The sequence below is a fragment of the Sander lucioperca genome, chromosome 10 (assembly GCF_008315115.2).
Source record: "Sander lucioperca isolate FBNREF2018 chromosome 10, SLUC_FBN_1.2, whole genome shotgun sequence".
Lineage (NCBI taxonomy): Eukaryota > Metazoa > Chordata > Actinopteri > Perciformes > Percidae > Sander > Sander lucioperca.
In genome coordinates, this window is record NC_050182.1 from 35,481,682 (window position 1) to 35,502,961 (window position 21,280).

General features: G+C 40.0%; 2 protein-coding genes across 3 annotated transcripts in view; one reads left to right on the top strand and one right to left on the bottom strand.

The window, feature by feature from the left end:
* The first annotated feature begins 1,291 nt into the window (after positions 1-1,291).
* derl1 (derlin 1) lies at positions 1,292-10,369 on the top strand. The gene is made up of 8 exons (XM_031278214.2): positions 1,292-1,621; positions 3,885-3,996; positions 4,110-4,174; positions 4,824-4,850; positions 7,581-7,676; positions 7,838-7,890; positions 8,128-8,238; positions 9,354-10,369. Exons 1-8 carry the CDS (start codon positions 1,469-1,471, stop codon positions 9,505-9,507), a joined length of 771 nt encoding a protein of 256 aa, XP_031134074.1. The 5' UTR covers positions 1,292-1,468; the 3' UTR covers positions 9,508-10,369.
* Positions 10,370-11,132: 763 nt separating this feature from the next.
* Positions 11,133-21,280, bottom strand: part of zhx2a (zinc fingers and homeoboxes 2a) — a 31,907-nt gene continuing 21,759 nt past the window's right edge. For both annotated transcript variants that reach the window (XM_036005910.1, XM_031278212.2), the window contains exons 4-13: positions 20,716-20,928; positions 19,820-20,080; positions 18,471-18,686; positions 18,175-18,259; positions 17,670-17,855; positions 15,952-16,352; positions 14,360-14,606; positions 14,078-14,249; positions 13,601-13,720; positions 11,133-12,581 (exon numbers count right to left, since the gene is read on the bottom strand). In XM_036005910.1, the coding sequence (XP_035861803.1) occupies positions 13,603-13,720; positions 14,078-14,249; positions 14,360-14,606; positions 15,952-16,352; positions 17,670-17,855; positions 18,175-18,259; positions 18,471-18,686; positions 19,820-20,080; positions 20,716-20,928 (1,899 nt within the window). In that variant the 3' untranslated portion in view covers positions 11,133-12,581; positions 13,601-13,602. The remainder of the gene's footprint in view (positions 12,582-13,600; positions 13,721-14,077; positions 14,250-14,359; positions 14,607-15,951; positions 16,353-17,669; positions 17,856-18,174; positions 18,260-18,470; positions 18,687-19,819; positions 20,081-20,715; positions 20,929-21,280) is intronic.

Consider the following 21,280-nt stretch of genomic DNA (forward strand, 5'->3'; position numbering starts at 1 on the left):
TCAGCATCACCTTCATTCACTGAGCACATGGAGTTGTAAGAGCAAAAAAAAAAGAAAAAAAAAAAAAAAAAAGAGTAAAACAAATAAACAAAATATTCTAACTTCATCTCTTCCTTAGGCCTATATCTTATTGTGGCTTTGGTTTTGTTCTGTTCTTCCTTTTTCATCTGGTCTATCTGTCAGTTTGGAAAAAAAAAGATAAAACACCTGAGATGATTATCTATGATTTTTTATTTTAAATGAAAAATTTTCAAATCGTTGGACGATATATGGTTGCTTTCATTCACCAATGCCTTTCTCTCTTTTTTCTCATTTCTGCAAACATGTAAGTCAGATCAACCCTGTTTCCTATTTATTCTGATATAAATCTTCATTCAAAATGGGCCACAAAAAACCTGAAACCTAACATTTGAGTTATGTATTTAAGTGAGAACATGAGGGTTCATAAAAAGGGATCATTTGCCTCAGTATTGTTCCTCAGTAATCATTATGCTTGTTCTTATTTACATTCATTCCATTCTAGTTGCTCGACCCTCTCCACAGGGACCATTGTACAGGAATACTGGCACGCCTCTTTCTGGCTGGCTGCCTCTGGATTGGTCAAGTGGGAGCTTTTGCAAATTTTACAGGAAGTGCTACAAATGCAGAGCAAAATCAAAAAATGTTTGTGAGATAATAACAATACATCCGGTTCTAACATGTTTTCTTCAAACCAAGAGCATCATATAAACCATGTCTTTAAAATAAATAAATACATAATTATGTATTACAACTAGATAAATATACAAACCCACAACTTGACAAAATGAATAAGAAATATACAGACCTTTATTGGTGTTGCCTGCATCTATTGTAAGTTGTCCATTGTCAACATCCCTATAGTGTGACCAACCCAATTTATTATGACCAGTGTAATACTATTTCATAAGAATAAGGTGAAAAGCACAAAGACGAAAGGTACCTGCCAATTCACTCTGGTTGAATTAATTAGTTATTCTCTAACGTTAAGTGAATTTAACTGCGAGTAATTTTACATTAATCTGAATGTTTGCAGTATTTCTCTAAAATCAATCAACACTGGGTGTATCACATCATAAAAGTATTCTCAGCAACATGCTTAAAATTGTAATATGATATATATATAATATATGAATAATGATAATACAGCCCTTATAAAACGAATGATTTTCCTTATGAATTGAATTTTACTGTTCAATTTTGACAAACATTTATTTCCCTAGAAATAGCACAATAGTTTTACTTTGAAAAGCATAACCGGATGTGTCTGCTCTGACCTCAGCGACTGGATCAGTAAAGCTAGTTCCCTTTAGCCACGTCATGTAAAGTTAGCAGTGAGCACTTGTGAAATAAAGACAGCGAAGGGTCGCAGTGTTTTGGTGATATTATCTCATTTTTAGAGAGGTGCTCTTGTTTCATGGTTATAACTCGGCAGTAATCATATGGAAAGATGTCGGATATCGGGGACTGGTTCAAAAGCATCCCTCTCATCACCCGGTACTGGTTTGCTGCCTCGATTGTTGTTCCCTTTATTGGAAAACTAGGACTGGTTGATTTCAGGAATCTCATGCTGTTTCCAGAGCTGGTCTTAAGCAGATTTCATGTAAGTTCATCTTGTCTCTGTTCACTTGTGTGTGTTGGAGTAGCTGATACATGCTATTGTTGTGTTCTGGATGTGGTCAGTTAGTTAGCAGGTGGCTAGCAAGGCTAACTGAGCAGGCCTGTGCTGTGTGACAGCCAATGAGAGGGCGAGACGCAGGAGGTTGTGACTTCCGGATGCTGTCAAAAATGCTTTTTAATTTAGCAACACTGAAAAAAGGTGCAGATATACCTATCATTAGTTCAAAAATGTATTTTAATTACTAGAGACAAGTGTTGCATTTTTGGTATTTGGTGAAATAAAAGCAGTTAGTTTTCAGGTGCTCTGGTTGTGCATGCCACAAGGTGGAGAAAGTATTTTGGACAAATTGTAAAGGGACTTTCCTACATTGTAATGAGGCCTACAGGCAGCGTTTTTACTGTATATCACTACACTGTCTGGTTCACAGTGTATACAAGGTTAGGAGGTGGGATGTGAATACGTATCCTGAAAGACTCACCTTAGGGCGAAATAGCCTCCATAAACTACTTACTTGCAGTGGTGGAAAGTTACTTAGTGCACTTACTGAAGTACTGCACTTTACTTTTTCCAGAGGGAAGTATTTAGCTCCTTTACTAAACTTAAAATGTATTTCTACCTTTACTGGTTACTTTAAAGAATAATATTTCAATATTACCTAAAGATATATTGTCAGTTTAGAATATGCATTGCGAGATTAAACTACCCAACACTATATGAAGTAGATTAAATTAGCTGCACTTTCAGTAAAATGCTGCTTCGTTAACACTTCAATAACAACAACCAATTTAATATAACATGTATAATAGGGGTGCACGATTCAGAAAATGTCACGATTTAATATCGATTTTTAGGCTCAAGATTCGATTCAAAATCGATTTTCGATTAAAAAAAACAAAACAATTCATAGTATGTAAATGTAGTTACTTTTCCCATGTGATTGCAGTAGACATACAGTTAAAAAAATCTCTTTTTTTAGATTAAAAAATATGAATGGATTTTTGGAATTCTTTGAATCGGTAGAGCTTGAATCGCGATACGAATGTGAATTGATTTTTTTTTGCACACCCCAAATATATAAAGTGTAAAACTCATGTGCCACTTGCAAGCATAATATAGCAGAATCACTGCTTTTACTTTTGATACCTTTTTCTAAATACATTTTTCTGTTAATACTTCTGTACTTTTACTGAGATAAGATTTTTTTAATAACCTGACTACTTTCATGCTGTGGCATTGCTACTTTTACGTTTTAAAGGGTTTGAATACTGCTTAAACAATCATTGCACTCTGTAGTGTTATATGATGTGTACGGTTTAACCTGCCAGAGAGCAAGCTGGTGTGACAGTTACAATAGGTTACTGATATGTCAGAGAAACACCGGCAGTGCTGCAGCTGAATAGCTTATTATAGTATTACTCTATTCACATTAAAGTAGTTTTGTCGCTTGGCAACCAAATACGAAATTGAATTTTAACCTTGTGGCATACTGTGGTGGGTTATTAATCTTGAGGGAAGATGAAGATAAAAACCATGATTGATTTCATTATTGCTAAATGGATATTCAGTCAGTGCAATATTATAAGCTGAATGTTGTTTATAGACCCTAGAAGTTTCCTCCACCATACATTGATTTTCAGTATCTGGCAAGTCCTGTTATTTGTGATGGTACATGAAAGAGGACTCCTGTCCTGTTTAAGAAAAAAACCAGTTAGCATCACTTTAACTATTATGCTGTTTTATATGGCTTTAGAAGTCCAGTTTTTAGACTAAGTGGAAGTTTATTCCAAATTCCAAGGCTGTAAAGCTAAATACCTATACATATCAATCTATTGTTGAAATATGGACAATACCCGTAAATAATAATCAAGCAGCATATTCTCTAGTTGTAACCAAGGCACAGTTACGATTTGTTTCACTCCAGTCTTGTATGTTGTAATTATATCCTGTCATTTCCCCCGTGATTAATAGTAATTTAACATCAGCCCTCAAACCGCCTCTTAAATGCTGTATTCATCTGATATCTGATCAAACAAAACCTTTTGAATCTACTTGTGAGGTGACCGTCTCTGCAGAGGAACACCAGCTGTCTGGGGCCACTTTTTCAGTGCTTTAGAAGTTATCATTTACAATCTACACAAGACTTCATGTGTGTTACAAGCACAGCCTTCAAAGTCTGAATCTCTGCCAAAACACAGCTACAGTATTTTGATTTCTATTAGACTAATGTCTCTTCTATTTCTTTCAGCTCTGGAGACCAGTGACTGCCACCTTGTATTTCCCAATAACCCCTAATACTGGGTTTCTTTACATGGTCAACCTGTATTTCCTTTACCACTATTCCACTCGACTAGAGACAGGTGAGACTGCTGGCCTCAGTGGCTTACACACACACACACACACACACACACACACACACACACACACACACACACACACGATGCTAATGTTTTTTCTTGGTATGGTTTTCCAGGGGCGTTTGATGGCAGACCTGCAGACTATGTCTTCATGCTGTTCTTCAACTGGATCTGCATTGTTGTATCCTTTTAACTGGCACCACAAAGTACCAAACCCTTTAAAAACCTCCTATAAAAAATGTTTCAATCTCCTTCAACATAAAGTTTCATCCCTATTTTCCACTCCACCATTGATCCTAGCAATCTGCTGCCTCCTTTGCCCCTCTGCAATTTTCTCTCATCTGTCTTTTCTCTCTCTCTCTCTCTCTGCAGCACAGTGCCATGTCAGGGTGGCTCTGTGCCAGTGGCCCAGTGTCAGTATACCTCTGCAGAGAAACCTAATCTAGGTCACATGCAGCACAAGCAGTACAGCCTGGCCCACATCTCCACACTGTCGTTTTTGTCAGCTTGTCTGACTTTTTCGCAGGCATTTAGCCTATAGTTTATTAGAGACAGATTTGAGCAAAATCCTGTTCTCCTTAAACCTGCTCTAAACCAAGTGTTCAGTTTTTGTTATCACAGGCAAATTGTGGAAATGGGTGAAAAAAAGAGAGAAGGTCAGGTGTGGGAGGTTAGGCTTACGCAAGGGGAAGAGTCAGAAGTGGTGGGTGACAGTCAGCCGGTGTGGGGATTGGACCTGGCAACCTTCCAGTCACCAGCTGCTCTAATCTTAAGGCTCCAGCTGTGATTGTATTGAGCCACGAGGTTGTTATCCTTGACTCTAGCTACAGATAACTGGGATGCTGATGAACATGCGGGTGAGAATCCTCCTCTTTCTCCCTGTATTTATACCACAACATGAAATTATGTACAGTATACTGTACATAAGGCATAAAGCACTTGTTTACTATTATCACTTGAGATCTTGGGAGCGTTTCATAATGCAAGATGACTCCGTTAAATTAGGCTTACTTAAAGAAAAAGATTGACATTTTGGGAAATGCGCTTCACCTCAGGTTTAACCAGTGTTACAATAATCCCAATTTATCTAACAAAAATCTAATCTAATTGAGAAACTGTTTTCTCAAAAGTTCCTCACTGTAAGTTTCCCCTTACTGCTGTACCGTGAAGAAGTTTGCAGTTACCAAATGCCACATTTGACATGGGCTGCACTTATTGCGTACTTTAAATTCGAGCTCATTTTTTTTCATATAGTTGTGTTCAGAATAATAGCAGTGTGTTTAAAAAAAGTGAATAATGCTCAAAATCCTTAGAATATCTTTGAATTCCATAACATCAATGCATTGGGAACACTGCACATTCAATTCCAAATCAAAACATGACCAAAATTGATCAAGTTTGTGTTATACCTTTACAGAAAGTGAAGAAAAAGGAATATTAGGCTGTTCAAAAAAATAGCAGTATTTGCATTTTTCTTCACAAACTCAAACATTTACTGTATGAACTGAAAAATGTCTCAAGGGTTTTTGTATTTAGTTGCATAACCATTATTTCTGAGAACTGCTTCACATCTGTGTTGCATGGAGTCAACCAACTTCTGACACCTGTGAACAGGTATCCCAGCCCAGGACGATAGAACTACATTCCACAATTCCTCTGCATTACTGGGGTTTGCCTCAGAAACAGCATTTTAATGTTACCCCACAAGTTTTCTATGGGATTGAGGTCTGGGGATTGGGCTGGCCACTCCATAACATCAATCTTGCTTACTGGTGTGTTTTGGGTCATTGTCTTGTTGAAAGACCCATTTCAAAGGCATTTCCTCTTCAGCATAAGGCAACATGACCTCTTCAAGTATTCTGATGTATTGAAACTGATCCATGATCCCTGGTATGGGATAAATAGGCCCAACACCACAGTATGAGAAACATCCCCATAACATGATGCATGGGGGTCGTCGGACAAACTGTCTGCGGCCCCTAGACCCAAAAAGAACAATTTTGCTCTCATCAGTCCACAGAATGTTGCACCATTTCTCCTTTGGCCAGTCAATGTGTCCTTTGGCAAATTTCAACCTATTCAGTACATGTCTTTTTTTCAGCAATGGGACTTTGCGGGGGCTTCTAGCTGATAGCTTTGCTTCACATAGCCTTCTTCTGATCGTAACAGTACTCACAGGTAACTTTAAGTCTTCTTTGATTTTCCTGGAGCTGATCATTGGTTGAGCCTTTGCCATTTTAGCTATTCTTCGATCCATTCGAATGGTAGTTGACCGTTTTTTCCCACGTCGTTCAGGCTTTGGATGCCATTTCAAGGCATTTGAAATCATTTTGGCTGAGCAGACTATACTTTTCTGCACTTCTTTATATCTTTTCCCCTCTCCAATCAACTTTTTAATCAAAGTCCGCTGTTCCTCAGAGCAATGTCTGGAACCACCCATTTTGCTGAGTATATCAGTGTGAAATGCACTATAACCAGCATGCACAACATTTGCTTCCTTCCTTTCTTAAATATGGACCATAACTGACACCTGTTTCTTCACAGAATCAATCACCTCACTAATTGAACACAGCACTGCTATTATTTTGAACATGCCCCTTTCAATTACAGATTCAATTACACAGAATGAGCAGCATGCATGTCATGACTGTTGGGTCTGTTGGTTTTCTATGACTCTGCAACACTTATTAGTAAATTATTTGCCATGTGGAAATATCACTTCTACCAAAAGATTTGATTTATGAGGTTAGTGATGTTGGACTGCTATTATTTTGAACACAACTGTATGTCTTGTACATTCAGCACTTACAATACAAAGAATGTAATTTATATTACTTACACGTAAACAAAAAAGCAGCTCTTAAACCAGACCTGACTTTATCTGATCATTAGGGCTGGGACGATATGCTTTTGTCCCGATTCGATTCTTTCGCGATACATGGCTGCCGATTCCATTTGTATTGCGATTTTTGTTTATTGCGATTTTAGAAGTATTGCAATTCGATAGTATTGAGTATTTTCTTTTCCTTCTTTAACAAAAACAAAAGTTGAATAATACACTTCTAGAGACAATATATCATGAGACATTTCTAAAAACGGGTTGTTTTCTAAAAAGAATTTAAATCGATTCTAAAAATCAACCCCAAAAAAAAATCACGATACATGCGATTTGCGATTCCCCCCCAATTAGCCATTCTTTTTTATTTATTTTTATATTATTATTATTATAATATTATATTATTCATTTTTAGGCCTTTATTTGTATAGGACAGCTTAGACCTGAAAGGGGAGAGAGAAGGGGAATGACATGCAGCAAAGGGCCGCAGGTCAGAGTCGAACCTGTGGCCGCTGCGTCGAGGAGTAAACCTCTATACATGGGCGCTCGCTCCACCAGGTGGGCTAACCAGGGGCCACCAATTAGTCATTCTTTCTGGAGCCCCCTTTATGAGACACCCCTCAGATGTTAGGTGATATTACACAAGTCTTGAGATGACCAAAAGTTACCAGGAAACCTTTTCACACAGCTGTCTTGTTGATGCCGTTTGGTTGGATTTATATATTGCTGTTTGTGTTGTTGTTATCACCAGCTGCTGATGATCCCACTGATCATGTCAGTGCTCTATGTCTGGGCTCAGTTCAACAAAGACACCATCGTGTCCTTCTGGTTCGGAACACGGTTCAAGGTACCACATATCTTATCACCAACCCTTGTTACATTACAAATTATACAATTCTATCTAGGAGCACATAAAATAGCATGTTTCTATGGTATGGACTATTATTTACTACCACAACATGAGGCTACTTCTAGGAGTCATTAATATTTCCTGTTGCTCTGTCCTAGGCGCACTATCTACCCTGGGTCATCCTGGTCTTCAACTTCATCATCGGAGGCTCGTAAGTAACTATTTTTGATTAGTTGGATCAAAGACACTTTAACAGTTGTATTTCAAATGCACTGCACTATAAATGTCTGTCTTTATATGAAATAAGGTTTGGGCTCCGTTTCTCTATTCCAAAGTAGGGAATATGTTGTTAAGCAGCCTGTGTTTGAACTGAATGTGTACATGTTACACTAGCACTGTGTAATTATTTGGTTTGATTCATCTTCTTCTCTTTGCCGTTATTGGGCAGGTTTGTGAATGAACTGACAGGGAACCTGGTGGGTCACCTCTACTTCTTCCTCATGTTCAAATACCCCATGGACCTGGGAGGACGCGCTTTCCTCTCCACACCAGAGTTCTTGTAAGTCCCCCACCCCCAACGTTTGAGTTTAGGCCATGTTTTTTTTTTGCTAAAACAATTTACTCACCAACTCCATTGCTGATATGTGGGGATGTTGAGGGTGTGCTATACACAGCTTTAAAGCAAGACTATGTTACTTTTGATTGAAGAAATAACATAACAATGGTGCAACATATACCCTTTTACAAATGAAAAGTTGAATTCATAAGGAATAAAACGCAGCCTTACTTATTCCAACCCACTGTTTTTTTTTTGCTACTACAGTAGGTCTGTTATGAACTGTAGCTGATGCTGGCTAATGTTAGCTAATGTTTCCACTTGTAGCCATAGCGGTTGATGTTGAGCTCAAGTTAAATGCTCGCTCTAAAATGCTAAGCACAGGGCAACCAGATAAGTTATCGGACCGGATTTAAACATGTCTAAAGCTCGTCTTTATTACCTAAACTGCTTGTTTGGAAGATAAAAACAAAAAAAGTAATATTATTACCTAAACTGTTGTAAATGTTCATTTGGTCTTGCAGAGCTTCCTGGTTCAACTCAAACCATCTGTACATTGTGCTTTCACAAAGAAATGAACAGTGATTTGCATTCCCTTTTGGTTTCACTTCCAAGTATTTTAGATAAAAAATGTATCCCGAGAGGGTAAACTGGTTACTCACCCATGCACAGTGACAGATAACAGGTTACTCAAGTCAGAGCGATCACAGCAGACAACATATGAGAAACATACTACCCCAACAAACTAACAGATGGACATTAGAGTTGCTCAGGAGCTCGCCCAGCCATGAAATGATGAGTTTGTCTGACCACTTGTTTTTTTTTAATCCAATTTGACAGTTATTTATGACTTTTGTTATAAAGCCACGTTTAGACTGCCTGCGTCAGCCATCCGACGGTCTGGCAAAAACGCAGGTCTTTCCATTCATTTTGAATGGGGGTAGTGTGTTTGGGCTGCGGCGGGGGTTGCTTGCAGGGGGGGGAGAAATCAAAAAAAAACACAGTGGGCATGTGGCGAAAAGTTGAGTGAAACACTTTACAAATGTCATGTTTAAATGATTGTATGTGAATGCCCACCCTCCTCATCCCTTTGCACATCTCTGTCCTCCTCTCTCCAGGTATCGGTTCTTCCCTAACAGGAGGGGGGGGGTGTCGGGCTTTGGAGTCCCTCCCAGCAGACCAGCTGCCCCGGAGCAGGCCGGAGGAGGAGGAGGAGGAGGAGGAAGAGGGCGTTACAACTGGGGCCAAGGCTTCCGCCTGGGGGGTGAATGAGCAGAGACAAGAGGAACGAGAGAGCTACACCCCCTCTACTCCCGCCGCTCTTTTGCTCCCAATAACAAAATGGCGTTGCAGTTGATTGTTTAAGGTTAAAGTGCTTGCTTTTTCTCATTCTTCCATTTGAGGACAAATACCTTGACTTAAAATTTAATTCACATTCATGTTTAGTTTTAAAGGACACAAATGGATGACATTTGAGAAAGCACACATTTTAACCCTGACAGCCCCCACACAGCAGGACTCAGGCCTTAAGCTCAACTCACCAAGTAAAGCCAGCTCTACTATTACTACTACTGCCCATGTGTCCATGTGAAGCAGATAGAAGGAAATATGAATAGACTTTTTTTTTTAAATGTGATTCTTGATCTCCCCTCCCCTTATATTCTTCCTTTCTGTCCTCTTTTCACCCCCTCCCTTACCCTCCTCTCCTTTCCTCGCATTCGGACTGTCAAGACAGATGTTGCAGCTGCACACCAGCACGCTGTTGATTTTGACTCTTGGTTTCCTGTCCTCTCCCCTTCTCTCTCTCTTTCTCTCTCTGTGATGCCATATCAGATTACATTGTAATTACCAAGGCACTGGGAGTGTGCTCTCAGCAGAACATGGGCAAAGCTATTTAGAGAGCACCGTTTCCAGTTCTGATTTTACATGGGTGTAACATGTTTTTTTAAGCCTCTGTGGCACAGACCTGATATTTGTCTTAAGATCTGATCTTAACCAAAATAGGGTGAAGATGGGACTTTTTTTTTGTAAATATAACAGTTGTTTATTGAAAGGATGAGCGAGTCTAAGAGTATAATTATTGTTCTATCCCTGTTTCCTTAATGCAACACTTGGATTTTCTTCTCTCGAGTCAGGAGAGCACAGCCAATGATGTGCCAGTGTGGCTGGTTGAGAATCACTGTGACTATATGTACAATATACAATTATGGCTGACAAACTATTTTCATTATTAATTAATCTGCCAATTTGTCATTGATCACTTGTTCTATAAATATCAGGAAAAAAATGTGAAAACTGATTTTCTTGTCTGGTCCAACAGCAGTTCAAAACCCAATGATGTTTATTTTATTGTGACAAAGAAAAGCTGAAACTCCTCACAACTTAGAAGTGTGTGATATTTGAATTTGTGCTTGAAATAGTCAAACTAGGTTATTTTTCTGTCAATCTATTTATTGACCAATTGTTTCAGCTTTATATACTGCTTTATTGGCCGTTCATACGTTTGGTTTTATGCAGATGTTCTCTGATTCTCAGTTTTGGTTGAATTTGTTAATTGCATTTGAACAATGTGCACATAAACCTGGAATTATGCTCAGAAGATACACTTAACAGGCCTCTACAAACCTCTGCATAGAAGGGTGTAATGGGTAAACGTAGGTTACAGAGGAGCTGACGCGCACACCTTCATTTCAGCTGATTGGAAGTCGAAACAGCAACGAAGATACCTGGAGGAGCGTAATAGATACCTGGAGGAGCATATCGCATCAACACGTTTTGTTCCAACCAGATATAAAGTTGAAAAAGCTTAGGTGACCTGACAAGCCAGTGCAAAGCCTAGATCATCTCACCGATTCCAAGCTTAACTCTTAATGCGTACAATTTACACCGGGAGACACTTTTACAGTTGGTTGTGTATTTATTGAGTTACAGCAGACTTAAAAGTACAAAATGAAAAATGCAAGCAGTTTTCCATTCTAACCAACCGGATGTACAGTATCCCAGATACTTGTTTGAACATGAAACTAAAGCAGCAGCAGCAGACATTCAGCCAGCAAACAGTCATACACCTACTGTTCAAACCAGGGTTAAATGACAGTTCAACTCAACTTTTTTTTTTTGCTGCACAAATATTGCAAGCGTTTAACATTTGACCCATAGAATCACAAATATCCCTTTAAATCATTTTTGAAAATGAGTTGTTTAAAATGAACATGCAATAAGTTCATGACAGCTTTGGCTGTGATATTCCAATGCTTTTTTTTGTGCCGTTTTTCAAAAAAAAAAAAAAAAAAAAAATCAGCACAGGTCTGATAAGTTCTCTCTATAACTCAGGAGATTCATGAACAACCACTTCAGGTGACCTGACTGTACAGAAATCAACTAAACCCAATCCAGCTTTGAACAGACGGACCTTCCTAAAGCCAGAAAGACTAGAGAGAACACAATTGGTGCGTTTACAGTTATATCATGCGTAAAAACTATTTTACCTAAATGTTCTTGGCAAGTTCAATCAAGATTATTTCGAGTTTTTAAAACAAAGAAGTGAAAAGCTGAAATCACTGTAACCGGTCCGTACTGTACCCAGTTCTGAAGCAGACGGCAAATGTCCGTAAAGAGAGCCGAAAAAGGCAGCATGGTGCGATCAAACAGACACTCCACTCTCTTCTCTATGTGATTAATCATCTCGATACATGTTATGTAAAACACTGTCGCTCCTTTTAGCTGCGTCTCGAGCACCTCGGAGTGATTTTCACCTTCATCAGCATAATTGTATGCAAGTGCGAGTCAATGCTGCAGGAAAAGTTTCACAACAGTTTGAGATGTAATTATCGATCACTACCACAGGAATATATTATGCAAGTGCCCTCCAAGACTACTCATAATGAGTAGTGCGCAGGTATGATTTTCAAAAAAATAGGGCTGATTTTCAGCGAATAACACACTATCATACACTTTGATCTTAAACAACACAACAAAAACATTCCAGGTTTTGGGGCACCGGTCATGACTATTCTTTTAAAAAAATGTAACAAAACTTGCCCTCCCAGTAAAACTGTACAAACCTTTTTTTTGTAATACAGAAAAATATTTACAAGGGTGCTTCTTTAAAAAAAAAAAAAAAAAAAAAAAAGATTAACAGTAGTAAGAACAATGCATCAAGTCCAGCTTTGGCACTCCTCTTAATGTCACCATCTGCACCAAACATCAGTCAGTGCTTTAACAGTGGAACTCCAATGTCCCTGGAGCTTTGTGATGACATCACAGGCAGACAGTTACATTACTGAGTCCACATCTTGAGTCGTCGCATGATGGTCGGTGACTCAGCAGTCAACGATTTACTCGACCTGGAACAGAACCGGACAGAAACGGGGACTGAAGTGAACACATGGGCTCACTTTTCAATTAAAAATCACTCTTCTCCCTCCTGTGTTTAAAGACATTTTTTTATTTTTTTATTTATTGATTCCAGATTACAATTTGAACAAATGCTTGCGACGGTCACTGAGAAATTCAGAAATACTTAACAGCTTCATAATGGTTTTGCATATAACTATTAGATACAAGGTGCAGAATATTAGAAATACACCATTTGCCTTCCTGTGACAACAATCAGTGTGTGTGTGTGTGTGTGTGTCTACATCTTTGATGCTAATGATGGTGTGGGTCCAAATATCATCCTGCCATCCCAGCATGCCATTCCAGGGCCAATCAGAGGTAATTACACCCTAATAACTTCCTGGGTAGCTGGAGACTGCAGCTGGGGCCTCTTAAAGGAACAATTCACCATTTATTTATTTATCTATTTATTCGAGACAAGTCGCACAAAATCAAAATCCATCTCTTCCAGACAAAGTCAAAAGGTTGTGAAAAGAGTTGCTCGAGTGTATCCCCTAGTTTCCATCGGGCACCATATTCCACCAACCCGCATCACGGCGCATCCCAGAAGCGTGTGTGAAGCAGCTCTACGCTCCGCTAAAGATACCTGCCAGGTCTACGGTATTTTCACGGGAGCCGCAGGGCGTTCGTTCAGCCGGGAAGGAAAAACATAATAGACATCGCAGATCCTTTTTAAGGACAACGCCAGAAAAAAAGAAGGCATGGAGCTCGATTACAGGAGTGCTTGGAGTGGAAGGGAGATACTAGCTTAATAAACACGTGATTGTCATGTAAAGTACTTGTAGAGACAGTAAAATCTGCGAGTCGGGCAGGCAAGATGCTCCGCTTCGAGACATGTGGTATGGCGCGTGGCGGAGGACGGAACAAAACCGCGGTGCAGCCGTAGCAGCAGCCACAGATGCACCTGGTGGAAAATACGGGTTAGCCGGTTCCGGTTTGTTTTCTTTTGAAGGATATTTCCACCTACCGTCAACCAATGACCCTCCCAGGTTGCTCCAAGCTCAGAACTTCCGTGTCTGTTGCCAACCTCGGTCTTTCCACTCCCACTTCACTCTCCTCCCCCACTGCCACAGTCACCTTTACCCACCTGGCAAGGAAGCAGACAAAGTTTAAAACACAAACAGACTCCATAGAAACAAAAAGCAAAGCAATATTTTGATGTGCACATTGAATGGTTCTGAGAAACATGCTATAAACCATGCAGGAATATCTAGTTGATGCAACAAATAAAAATGCAGTAATTCAGCATCCATGAGTTGCGATGCCCATACAGTGCTGTATTTTTAGACTGTTTTCACAAAACAAATCTTAAAATAACTCCTCAGTATTCGTTTAAAAACAATCAAATATTGGCAGTGAGCTGATCTTTTTTTTTTGTCTGTATAACATCTCCCACTAGAGAATAAATATAGGAGAAAAGATCTGTTTCCCTCTCTCCACCCACCTCCCTTTGTCAGCAGTGCTCGAGCTGGTCTGGTCCGGTCTGGTCCGGCTCAGGTCCGTCACGCTGTGGGCTAATCTGTCAGTCAACCACTGGACTTTGTCTTGGTCGGACAGCTTGGAGTGCTCTGCAGCAGCTGCTGTGTTCTCAACGGCCTCCTCCACTGCACCAACGGCTGTAGAATTCGAAACGTGAACAGAGAAAGCACAAAGTTAAAAAAGGGTTTTGCGACGTGATATTAAGAGAAACTAAATCTCTACTCCCAAGGTCTCTTCCAAAACTCACCTTTCCCAGCTGTGACTTCCAAGGAAACACTCTGTTTTTTCTCAGGACTCTGGCCGTTCTGTTCCTGGCCTGCTTTCTGCTCCTCTACAAGGTTTTGGAAACTTCCCATCCAGTCCAGAGTTTCACCGTTCTTCAGTGCCGAGCGGTGGTCCTTGAACCAGCGGACAATGTCGGTGCGCCCAAGGCTTGTCTGGACCTCCAGCTGGCTGTACTCCTCGGGAGATGGCCACTGAGTCCGACAGAACATCTGTCAAGACCAACACAAAACATTTTACACCAGAACAATATATGGAATCCACTGTTCCATAGCAAAAACTAAATGCTTTATTGGGCCAGTATAATAAACAAACTCAAAGCTCTAAATTCAATGATCAGCTATCGGGGAAAGTATAAGCTAGCTTGTGCCTTGCTTTCTTATTAAGTGAACATGTCTGTGAAGCCTTCTGCCAGAGCTCATGGTTAAGTAATCAACGTCAGCAATATTCAGTCAGGAGTATTGCTACTTTTACTTGAGTAAAGTAGAACATGCTAAACTGGTGAACATGGTGTATACTATTATACCAGCATGTCAGCATTGTCATTGTGAACATATTAGCATACTGATGTTAACATTAAGCTCAATGCACTGCTGTGTCTAGTACAGTACGGTCTCACAGAGCCGCTGGCATGGCTATAGACTGTTAGTCTGGTTTAAAAGTGCTTCAGACTTGTATTGATTGAAACACAATGTGATCACAGCAACTATAAATGTTCTTTTACTTCCATTTGTTGTCTATTCTTGCCAGATTCTCTCAAGCAGTAAGTTGAAGTGTAGTTGAAGGCCATTTTTAACAATTCAGTTGAGAATCCTGTTGAAAATCCTACACATTTACAGTATGTACTCATGTGGATTCAGCAACTCTAATCATGTAGCGTCAATCACAGATTTTTCAGTAGTACAAAACCTTCTCGAGATGAATCAATTTAAACATCATCTCACTTCAGATTGTCCTCACCAGTTAATCTCTTTAAAGTCACAACTCAATGTCTTCTTTGCAGCCCATCTGCATTCATCTTTATAGCCTGCATTATGGATCAAACTTGTGTCATATTTTAATACGTAGCCATCTAATCGGAGTCGATGTTGACATTCATTGGTCAGCGTTTCTTATAGGGCTGCACGATATGAGGAAAATATGCGATAACGGTGTTGAATATCGCGATAACGATATTACCTGCGATAAATAAACAGATATTAAAGTGTACTCAGTTCTGCATTTCTGCTGCTTTCAGTATTCTGCTATATAATACAACACATTGCTTGGTGAATTTAAAACTAACGAAAGGAAATCATTTGACATTCTTTTATTGAACAAATTGAACATTGAATATAAAAGGCACCACTAAAAAAAGAATGACAGTTTATTTTTAAAGTGTAGTTTTCTACTGATATTTTCTTTCAACTAACACAAAAAATCTCTGAGTGTCCATCGCAAAATGTCGCAGCCTTTCGCGATAAGTCGCAGCTTTTCACGATATGTATATTGCGCCTGTTGATATTGTGATGACAATAAAAAAAAGAAGGGATATAGTGTGCAGCCCTAGTTTCTTACCTCTCTGAGCAGGCTGAGCGAGCGGCCGGTAATGGGAGCCGGGCTGGTGGAGGCCGACAGGATGGGAGGATGGGGAGAAGAGGAGGAGGAGGAGGAAGTGAGGATGGGAGGAGATGCCGAGGAGGAGGAGAGGGCTGGTGGATGAGGGGAGGAGGCTGCGAGCACAGGAGGGGAGGAGGAGGAGGAAGAGGAGAGGACAGGTGGCTGAGGAGAGCAGCGTAGAGGTTTCCCTCCGTGTGAAGCGCCGTTCAGCAGCGCCCCCGGCCGCTCCGCTCGCTCCTCTGTGCTCTTTGCAGACATGGAGAGTAAAGCCTTCTCCATGTTGTCCCTCAGCGCCCTGCGCTCGGAAAACCAGCAGTCCACCTCCGTCTTGGACAGCCTGGTCTCCTGGGCCAGCTGGTCTGCAGCAGGACAGAGTTCAGTGGGTCAGATGAGCTCTGTTACCTCCAAGTGGAAGGGCTTTTTTTTTTTTTTTTAGGAAATCTGGGAATTCAGTCTCTCTCCAGGGGACCTAACAATGGGCTCATTAAAAACATGTCTGCTATTTCTGTCTGCAGGAACCTACCAGATGTGGCCCTGCAGTTCCTTTGGGGTGAAAGAGAATTAAGTCACATGCTGTGAACTAGTAAAAATAGAAGAAAACACTGCTGGACTTCTTTAAGTAATGTCAACATCTACGTTACAGTGATGAGGAGGAGGATATTGAACTTGAAGTTTTTAAGTACTTTAAAGAGGCGTTATGCAGTTTTGGCCATCGCTTTTTGCTCGCAGGTTTCTCTATAGAGCTCCCCCTACAGCTTCGGAAAAGATTTTTGGCAGCTCCTATGTTTACTTGTGTCTGAGTCCTCACTCGGTCAGTCTGCCGCTTCTTTTTAGCCGGCTCAGCCATGACGATAGTGTGAAAAACTCCATCGCTACCTTGTTAGCCGGTTCCTGAATGGGCGTATGTGTGCAGTGCCGTGAAGCAATTTGTTACATCGCGAGACCTGATATTACGCTATACTTACTGACGTTGAGGCCGGCGACTCGCCGGCCCAAAGTTGCAAGGGTGGTTTTTCCGCTCACAGGCGCTAGGGGGGAGCGAGACGACCACCATTCAACTCGAAAAAAGTCATATAACCATTCCAATGACCGAACCTGTTCAGTTAAGGTAAATTGAGCTAAAAAAAACTGCATAGTTCCCCTTTAAATGTTCTGTAATATCTTTTCTCAGGAACTTTACAACGTAAACGGATCCTAGAAATATAGGAAGATATAACTGGCAAGTTCTTCATTGATATCAAACCTGCAGTGTTGTCTTGTGTTTCTGTATGTTAATATAATGTATACACATTGTGTGCTCACACAAAGCATCTTGATTTAGGACCAGGAATGGGACCACCAGGAAATAAGTGAGTAAAATAACATCTGTTTAAATGTAAAGAAGTACATGCTAGTGGTTTTCACCACATTTAGCAATTCTGTAACTGGAAAGGATAATGTTTAAGGTATGTCAAAGGTCTAACTGCTGGACACAAGATATCTTCTTCTTCAGTGCAAAGTCAAAACACAAAGACAAGTCAAAACACTGAGTAGATGGGGGCGTTAATGCCTTCCCTCTCTTCCATCTTTCTTGCCACTCTGGCGTTATATACTACAAACCAAAATAAGAATGAGCCAAATCTTAACTAACTACTACTAAATATATTTCATTTGCTTGTGAAAGGGGTTGGCTTTACCTAGCACTGCCTCTGTCGGAGTGCCGCTTCTCTGAAAGCTCTCCTCCAGCGCTTTTAGCTGTTCTGATGACTTCCCCTTCACCCTCTCCAGCAGGGGAAAATGGCTGGGGACCGCTTTCTTTACAGGACCGTCTTTGGGTGCTGGTGTCACCTCTGCTTTCACCAACACTGGAGGTGGAGGAACACCTTCAAGAGAGACACAGAGACACTTAGAGAGACTTAAGGACCAAAATATGCTAGACAACACGGGTAACTGATATTACTCAACGACACATGGCACTAATGGTGCTTAAAAAAATCATTATCAACTGATTACCGACTACGATTAAGCACAATTAGCTTTCTCAGGATATACATGTATATATATTTTTAAAGGGTAAGCAATCAAAACCTACCTCTGAGAACCATAATTAGCTTGTTTAAAACCTACAGAAAGATGTGTGATTAATCACTGTCAGGGTATGTTTTACCACTTTAGATGTGTGGCACTGATCACACCACATACCTTTGAGATTAAGGAGCCTCTGTTCACTGAACCACTTCTTTATCTCTCCTCTGGACAGCCCGGTGGTCTCTATCAGCCTGTAGATCTACCACATGACAAAATGCAACAGAAAATTAAACTATAAGTGTGTGTGTTTTTAAAAGTGGTGTGTTAAAAAAAGACAAAAAAAAGACAGTAGCACTAAATTAGAAATTAAATGCAGCTACAAAAATCTCAATGCCAAAAAAATCCCTCCAATTAGTTTTGACCGTCTAAGACATGGCACAAGAAATGTCATTTCACTCACTTATTCTTACCTCATCTTCCTCGGGGAAAGGACACTGTGTGTAGCTGGACCTCAGTACTGATAGCTGCTCGTCGGTTTTGTTGGGGTCAACTGTAAAACTCAGCACTTTGGGTGATGCCAGCTTGGATGTGGCCATGGGCGCCGAGATGTTTTGAATGATGGAGGGCCGTTTGGTCTCCGCGGCGATCACAGGGGAGGCCAGGGGTCGTTTGAGCGACTGTGCCACCTGCAAAGCAAGGCAAGGCATCTTTATTCAGATAGCACATTTTAGCAACAAGGCAATTTAGAGTGTTTTTTTATAGAAAACATTGAGGAGCAGTTAAAAAAATGTAAAACCTTCATTACAGAGAATATTAAAACGGCGTCAATACAAGAATAGAAGTTACAGTGTAGTGTAAGAAATTAACAATGACTTCATTTAAAGTGCTCATATTATGCTTTTTGGCTTTTTCCCCCTTTCCTTTATTGTGTTATATATCTTTTTGTGCACGTTATAGGTTTACAAAGCGAAAAAGACCAAAGTCCACCACAAAGGGAAAACTATGTTCACAAACTGCTCCAAACAGCTCTATTGTAGTCCAGCCTTTACTTCAGAGACAAACGTGCGTCACTTTGTAACACACGTTATAATACTCGCCAAGCTGCTAGCGTGGCATGCCCTCATCCTCTGCTTCTGACTGGCTAGTAGTCCTTACCTAGGTACTGCACATGTGCGACTCCCAACAAAGATGGAACAGAAGTGTGATGTCTCACTCTGTAGCTAAAACAGAGAGCTCAACACACAGGGTGAAAAGAGGAGCTGCAGCAATGTGCAGTACAACAAATATATGGTGTTTTTTGAAAATTAAACCATGTAAACCTATTCTGGTACAACCTCTAAATACAATTATGAACCTGAAAATGAGCATAATATGAGCACTTAAAAAAAAAGGCAGCATCAAAAAGAAAAGCAGTAAACATGGTGATAACTAGGGCTGCACAATATATCATTTTTTTTCCACTGTCATCTCAATATCAACTGAAAGAGAAAATGTCAGTAAAAAAAATGCACTTTAAAATGTAACATCATTTTTTTAGTGCTGACTTTTATATTCAATTCAATGTTCAATTTGTTCAATAAAAGAATGTTGGAAATGATTTCCTTTCCTTTCATTTGTTTTAAATTCAACATGCAGTTTGTTGTATTTTAGCATAATACTGAAAGCAGCAGAACTGAGTACACATTAATATCTGTTAATGGTAATATAGTTATCGCGCTATTTCGCATATTTTCCTCATATCGTGCAGCCATAGTGAAAACTGTGACATCTTTAACTCATACGTCTTGTCAAGTTGACATTTCTGCCCAAGGTTTTGTACCTGGTTAGCCACTGTGAGTGCCAGCGGCGCACACGTGACAGTGGAGCCGTTAGCCACAGGAGTCAGCACCAGGCTGGTCTGTCCCAGCAGGTGACAGGGGAGGGACTGCAGGACAGACGTTGTCGACTGCATGGCTTTGGAGGCCGCGGTGGGGGCAGACGGGTTGCACGGCTGGGAGTTGAGCTGAGAAGCTACCACGGTGAAGGTCTGAGGCATGGAGGAGATTGTACCGTTGAACATTTTCTTCCTGGCTTCTTCCACCTGTCATAGGAGGAAAGCACTGGTTATACTTGTAGGTTTAAAAAAACAAACAAAAAAAACATTGTATGTATGGCTGCCAAGCTACAAACCTTTGGATTGAATCATACAATTATCATTGTTATTACCTGCAGTAATTAGAGTACCAAAATGATTTAACGCAACATAACATCTGGACTCTTTTTTTATTATACCAAATAATAAAAGGGTTGGTGAAATTGCATGTTTCTAAATGGATGATATGGCATCATTCTTTGATTAACTTTGTGTAAGTTAATACCAAAAATTAGAATTGACACTGTAATCTAAAAATGTCTGCACAATTGCTAGCTGGTTGTTGTTAATGTAAATTGAAACAAAGAGTAAAAAGTATGTATAATTTGACATTATAGATCAGTAACAAAAGCCCACAACCTGATCATAGGTTATTACAATATACAATGAGCATTTCAAACATAAGGTGCTAGAAATACAGTTTATATCATTATTATTATTATTATTTTTAGTCTTTGGGGAACCAGATGATGCCTTATTTAATCTTCTAAGCTTAGAAAAGACCTGGTAAAATACACTCAACCTCACTTGAGGGAAGAGAATTGACATAGTGCCTCAAATATTATCATTACTATAACTCCTACCTCCTCAGGTGACCAGCTAATGCCCTGTTTGAGCCTCTGTGTGGTGAACCAGACTTTGATTTGCTCCTCTGGGTGTTTGGAGGCTGCGGTGAGCCAGGAGAGCTCAGCCTGTGTTGGGTAGGGGAAGTTGTTGAAGGAAGAGATGAGCGTCAGGTTGTCGTCCAGCGAAGGGTTGTATTTGCTTGTGTTGAGGGGCACTGCGATCTTCGGCACCTGAAATTATACAGAAAGCAATACAGTAAGCCTAAATGGCCTTTTCTTTTCCCCAAAAAGAAGAATGAGTTCCACAAGTACTTTATTCAGTTCTTGTGTTCACAAAAAACCCCAAAATGTAGCATGGTGCTTATTAAAAATCAAAAAGAAAACCAAATGGTAACACTTTATTTTAGGGGTGTGTAATTTCCTTATAATGTCCTAGGAAAATCATGAAAAGAACTGTGCAATTTGATACCAAGTATGTGGAGAATTGGAATTTCCTTGAATAACTAATAATCAATTTATTACGGGTAGCTTTATTCTCCATATATGTTAAATGATATGCTTGTCTTGTAAACAAATTCTCCAT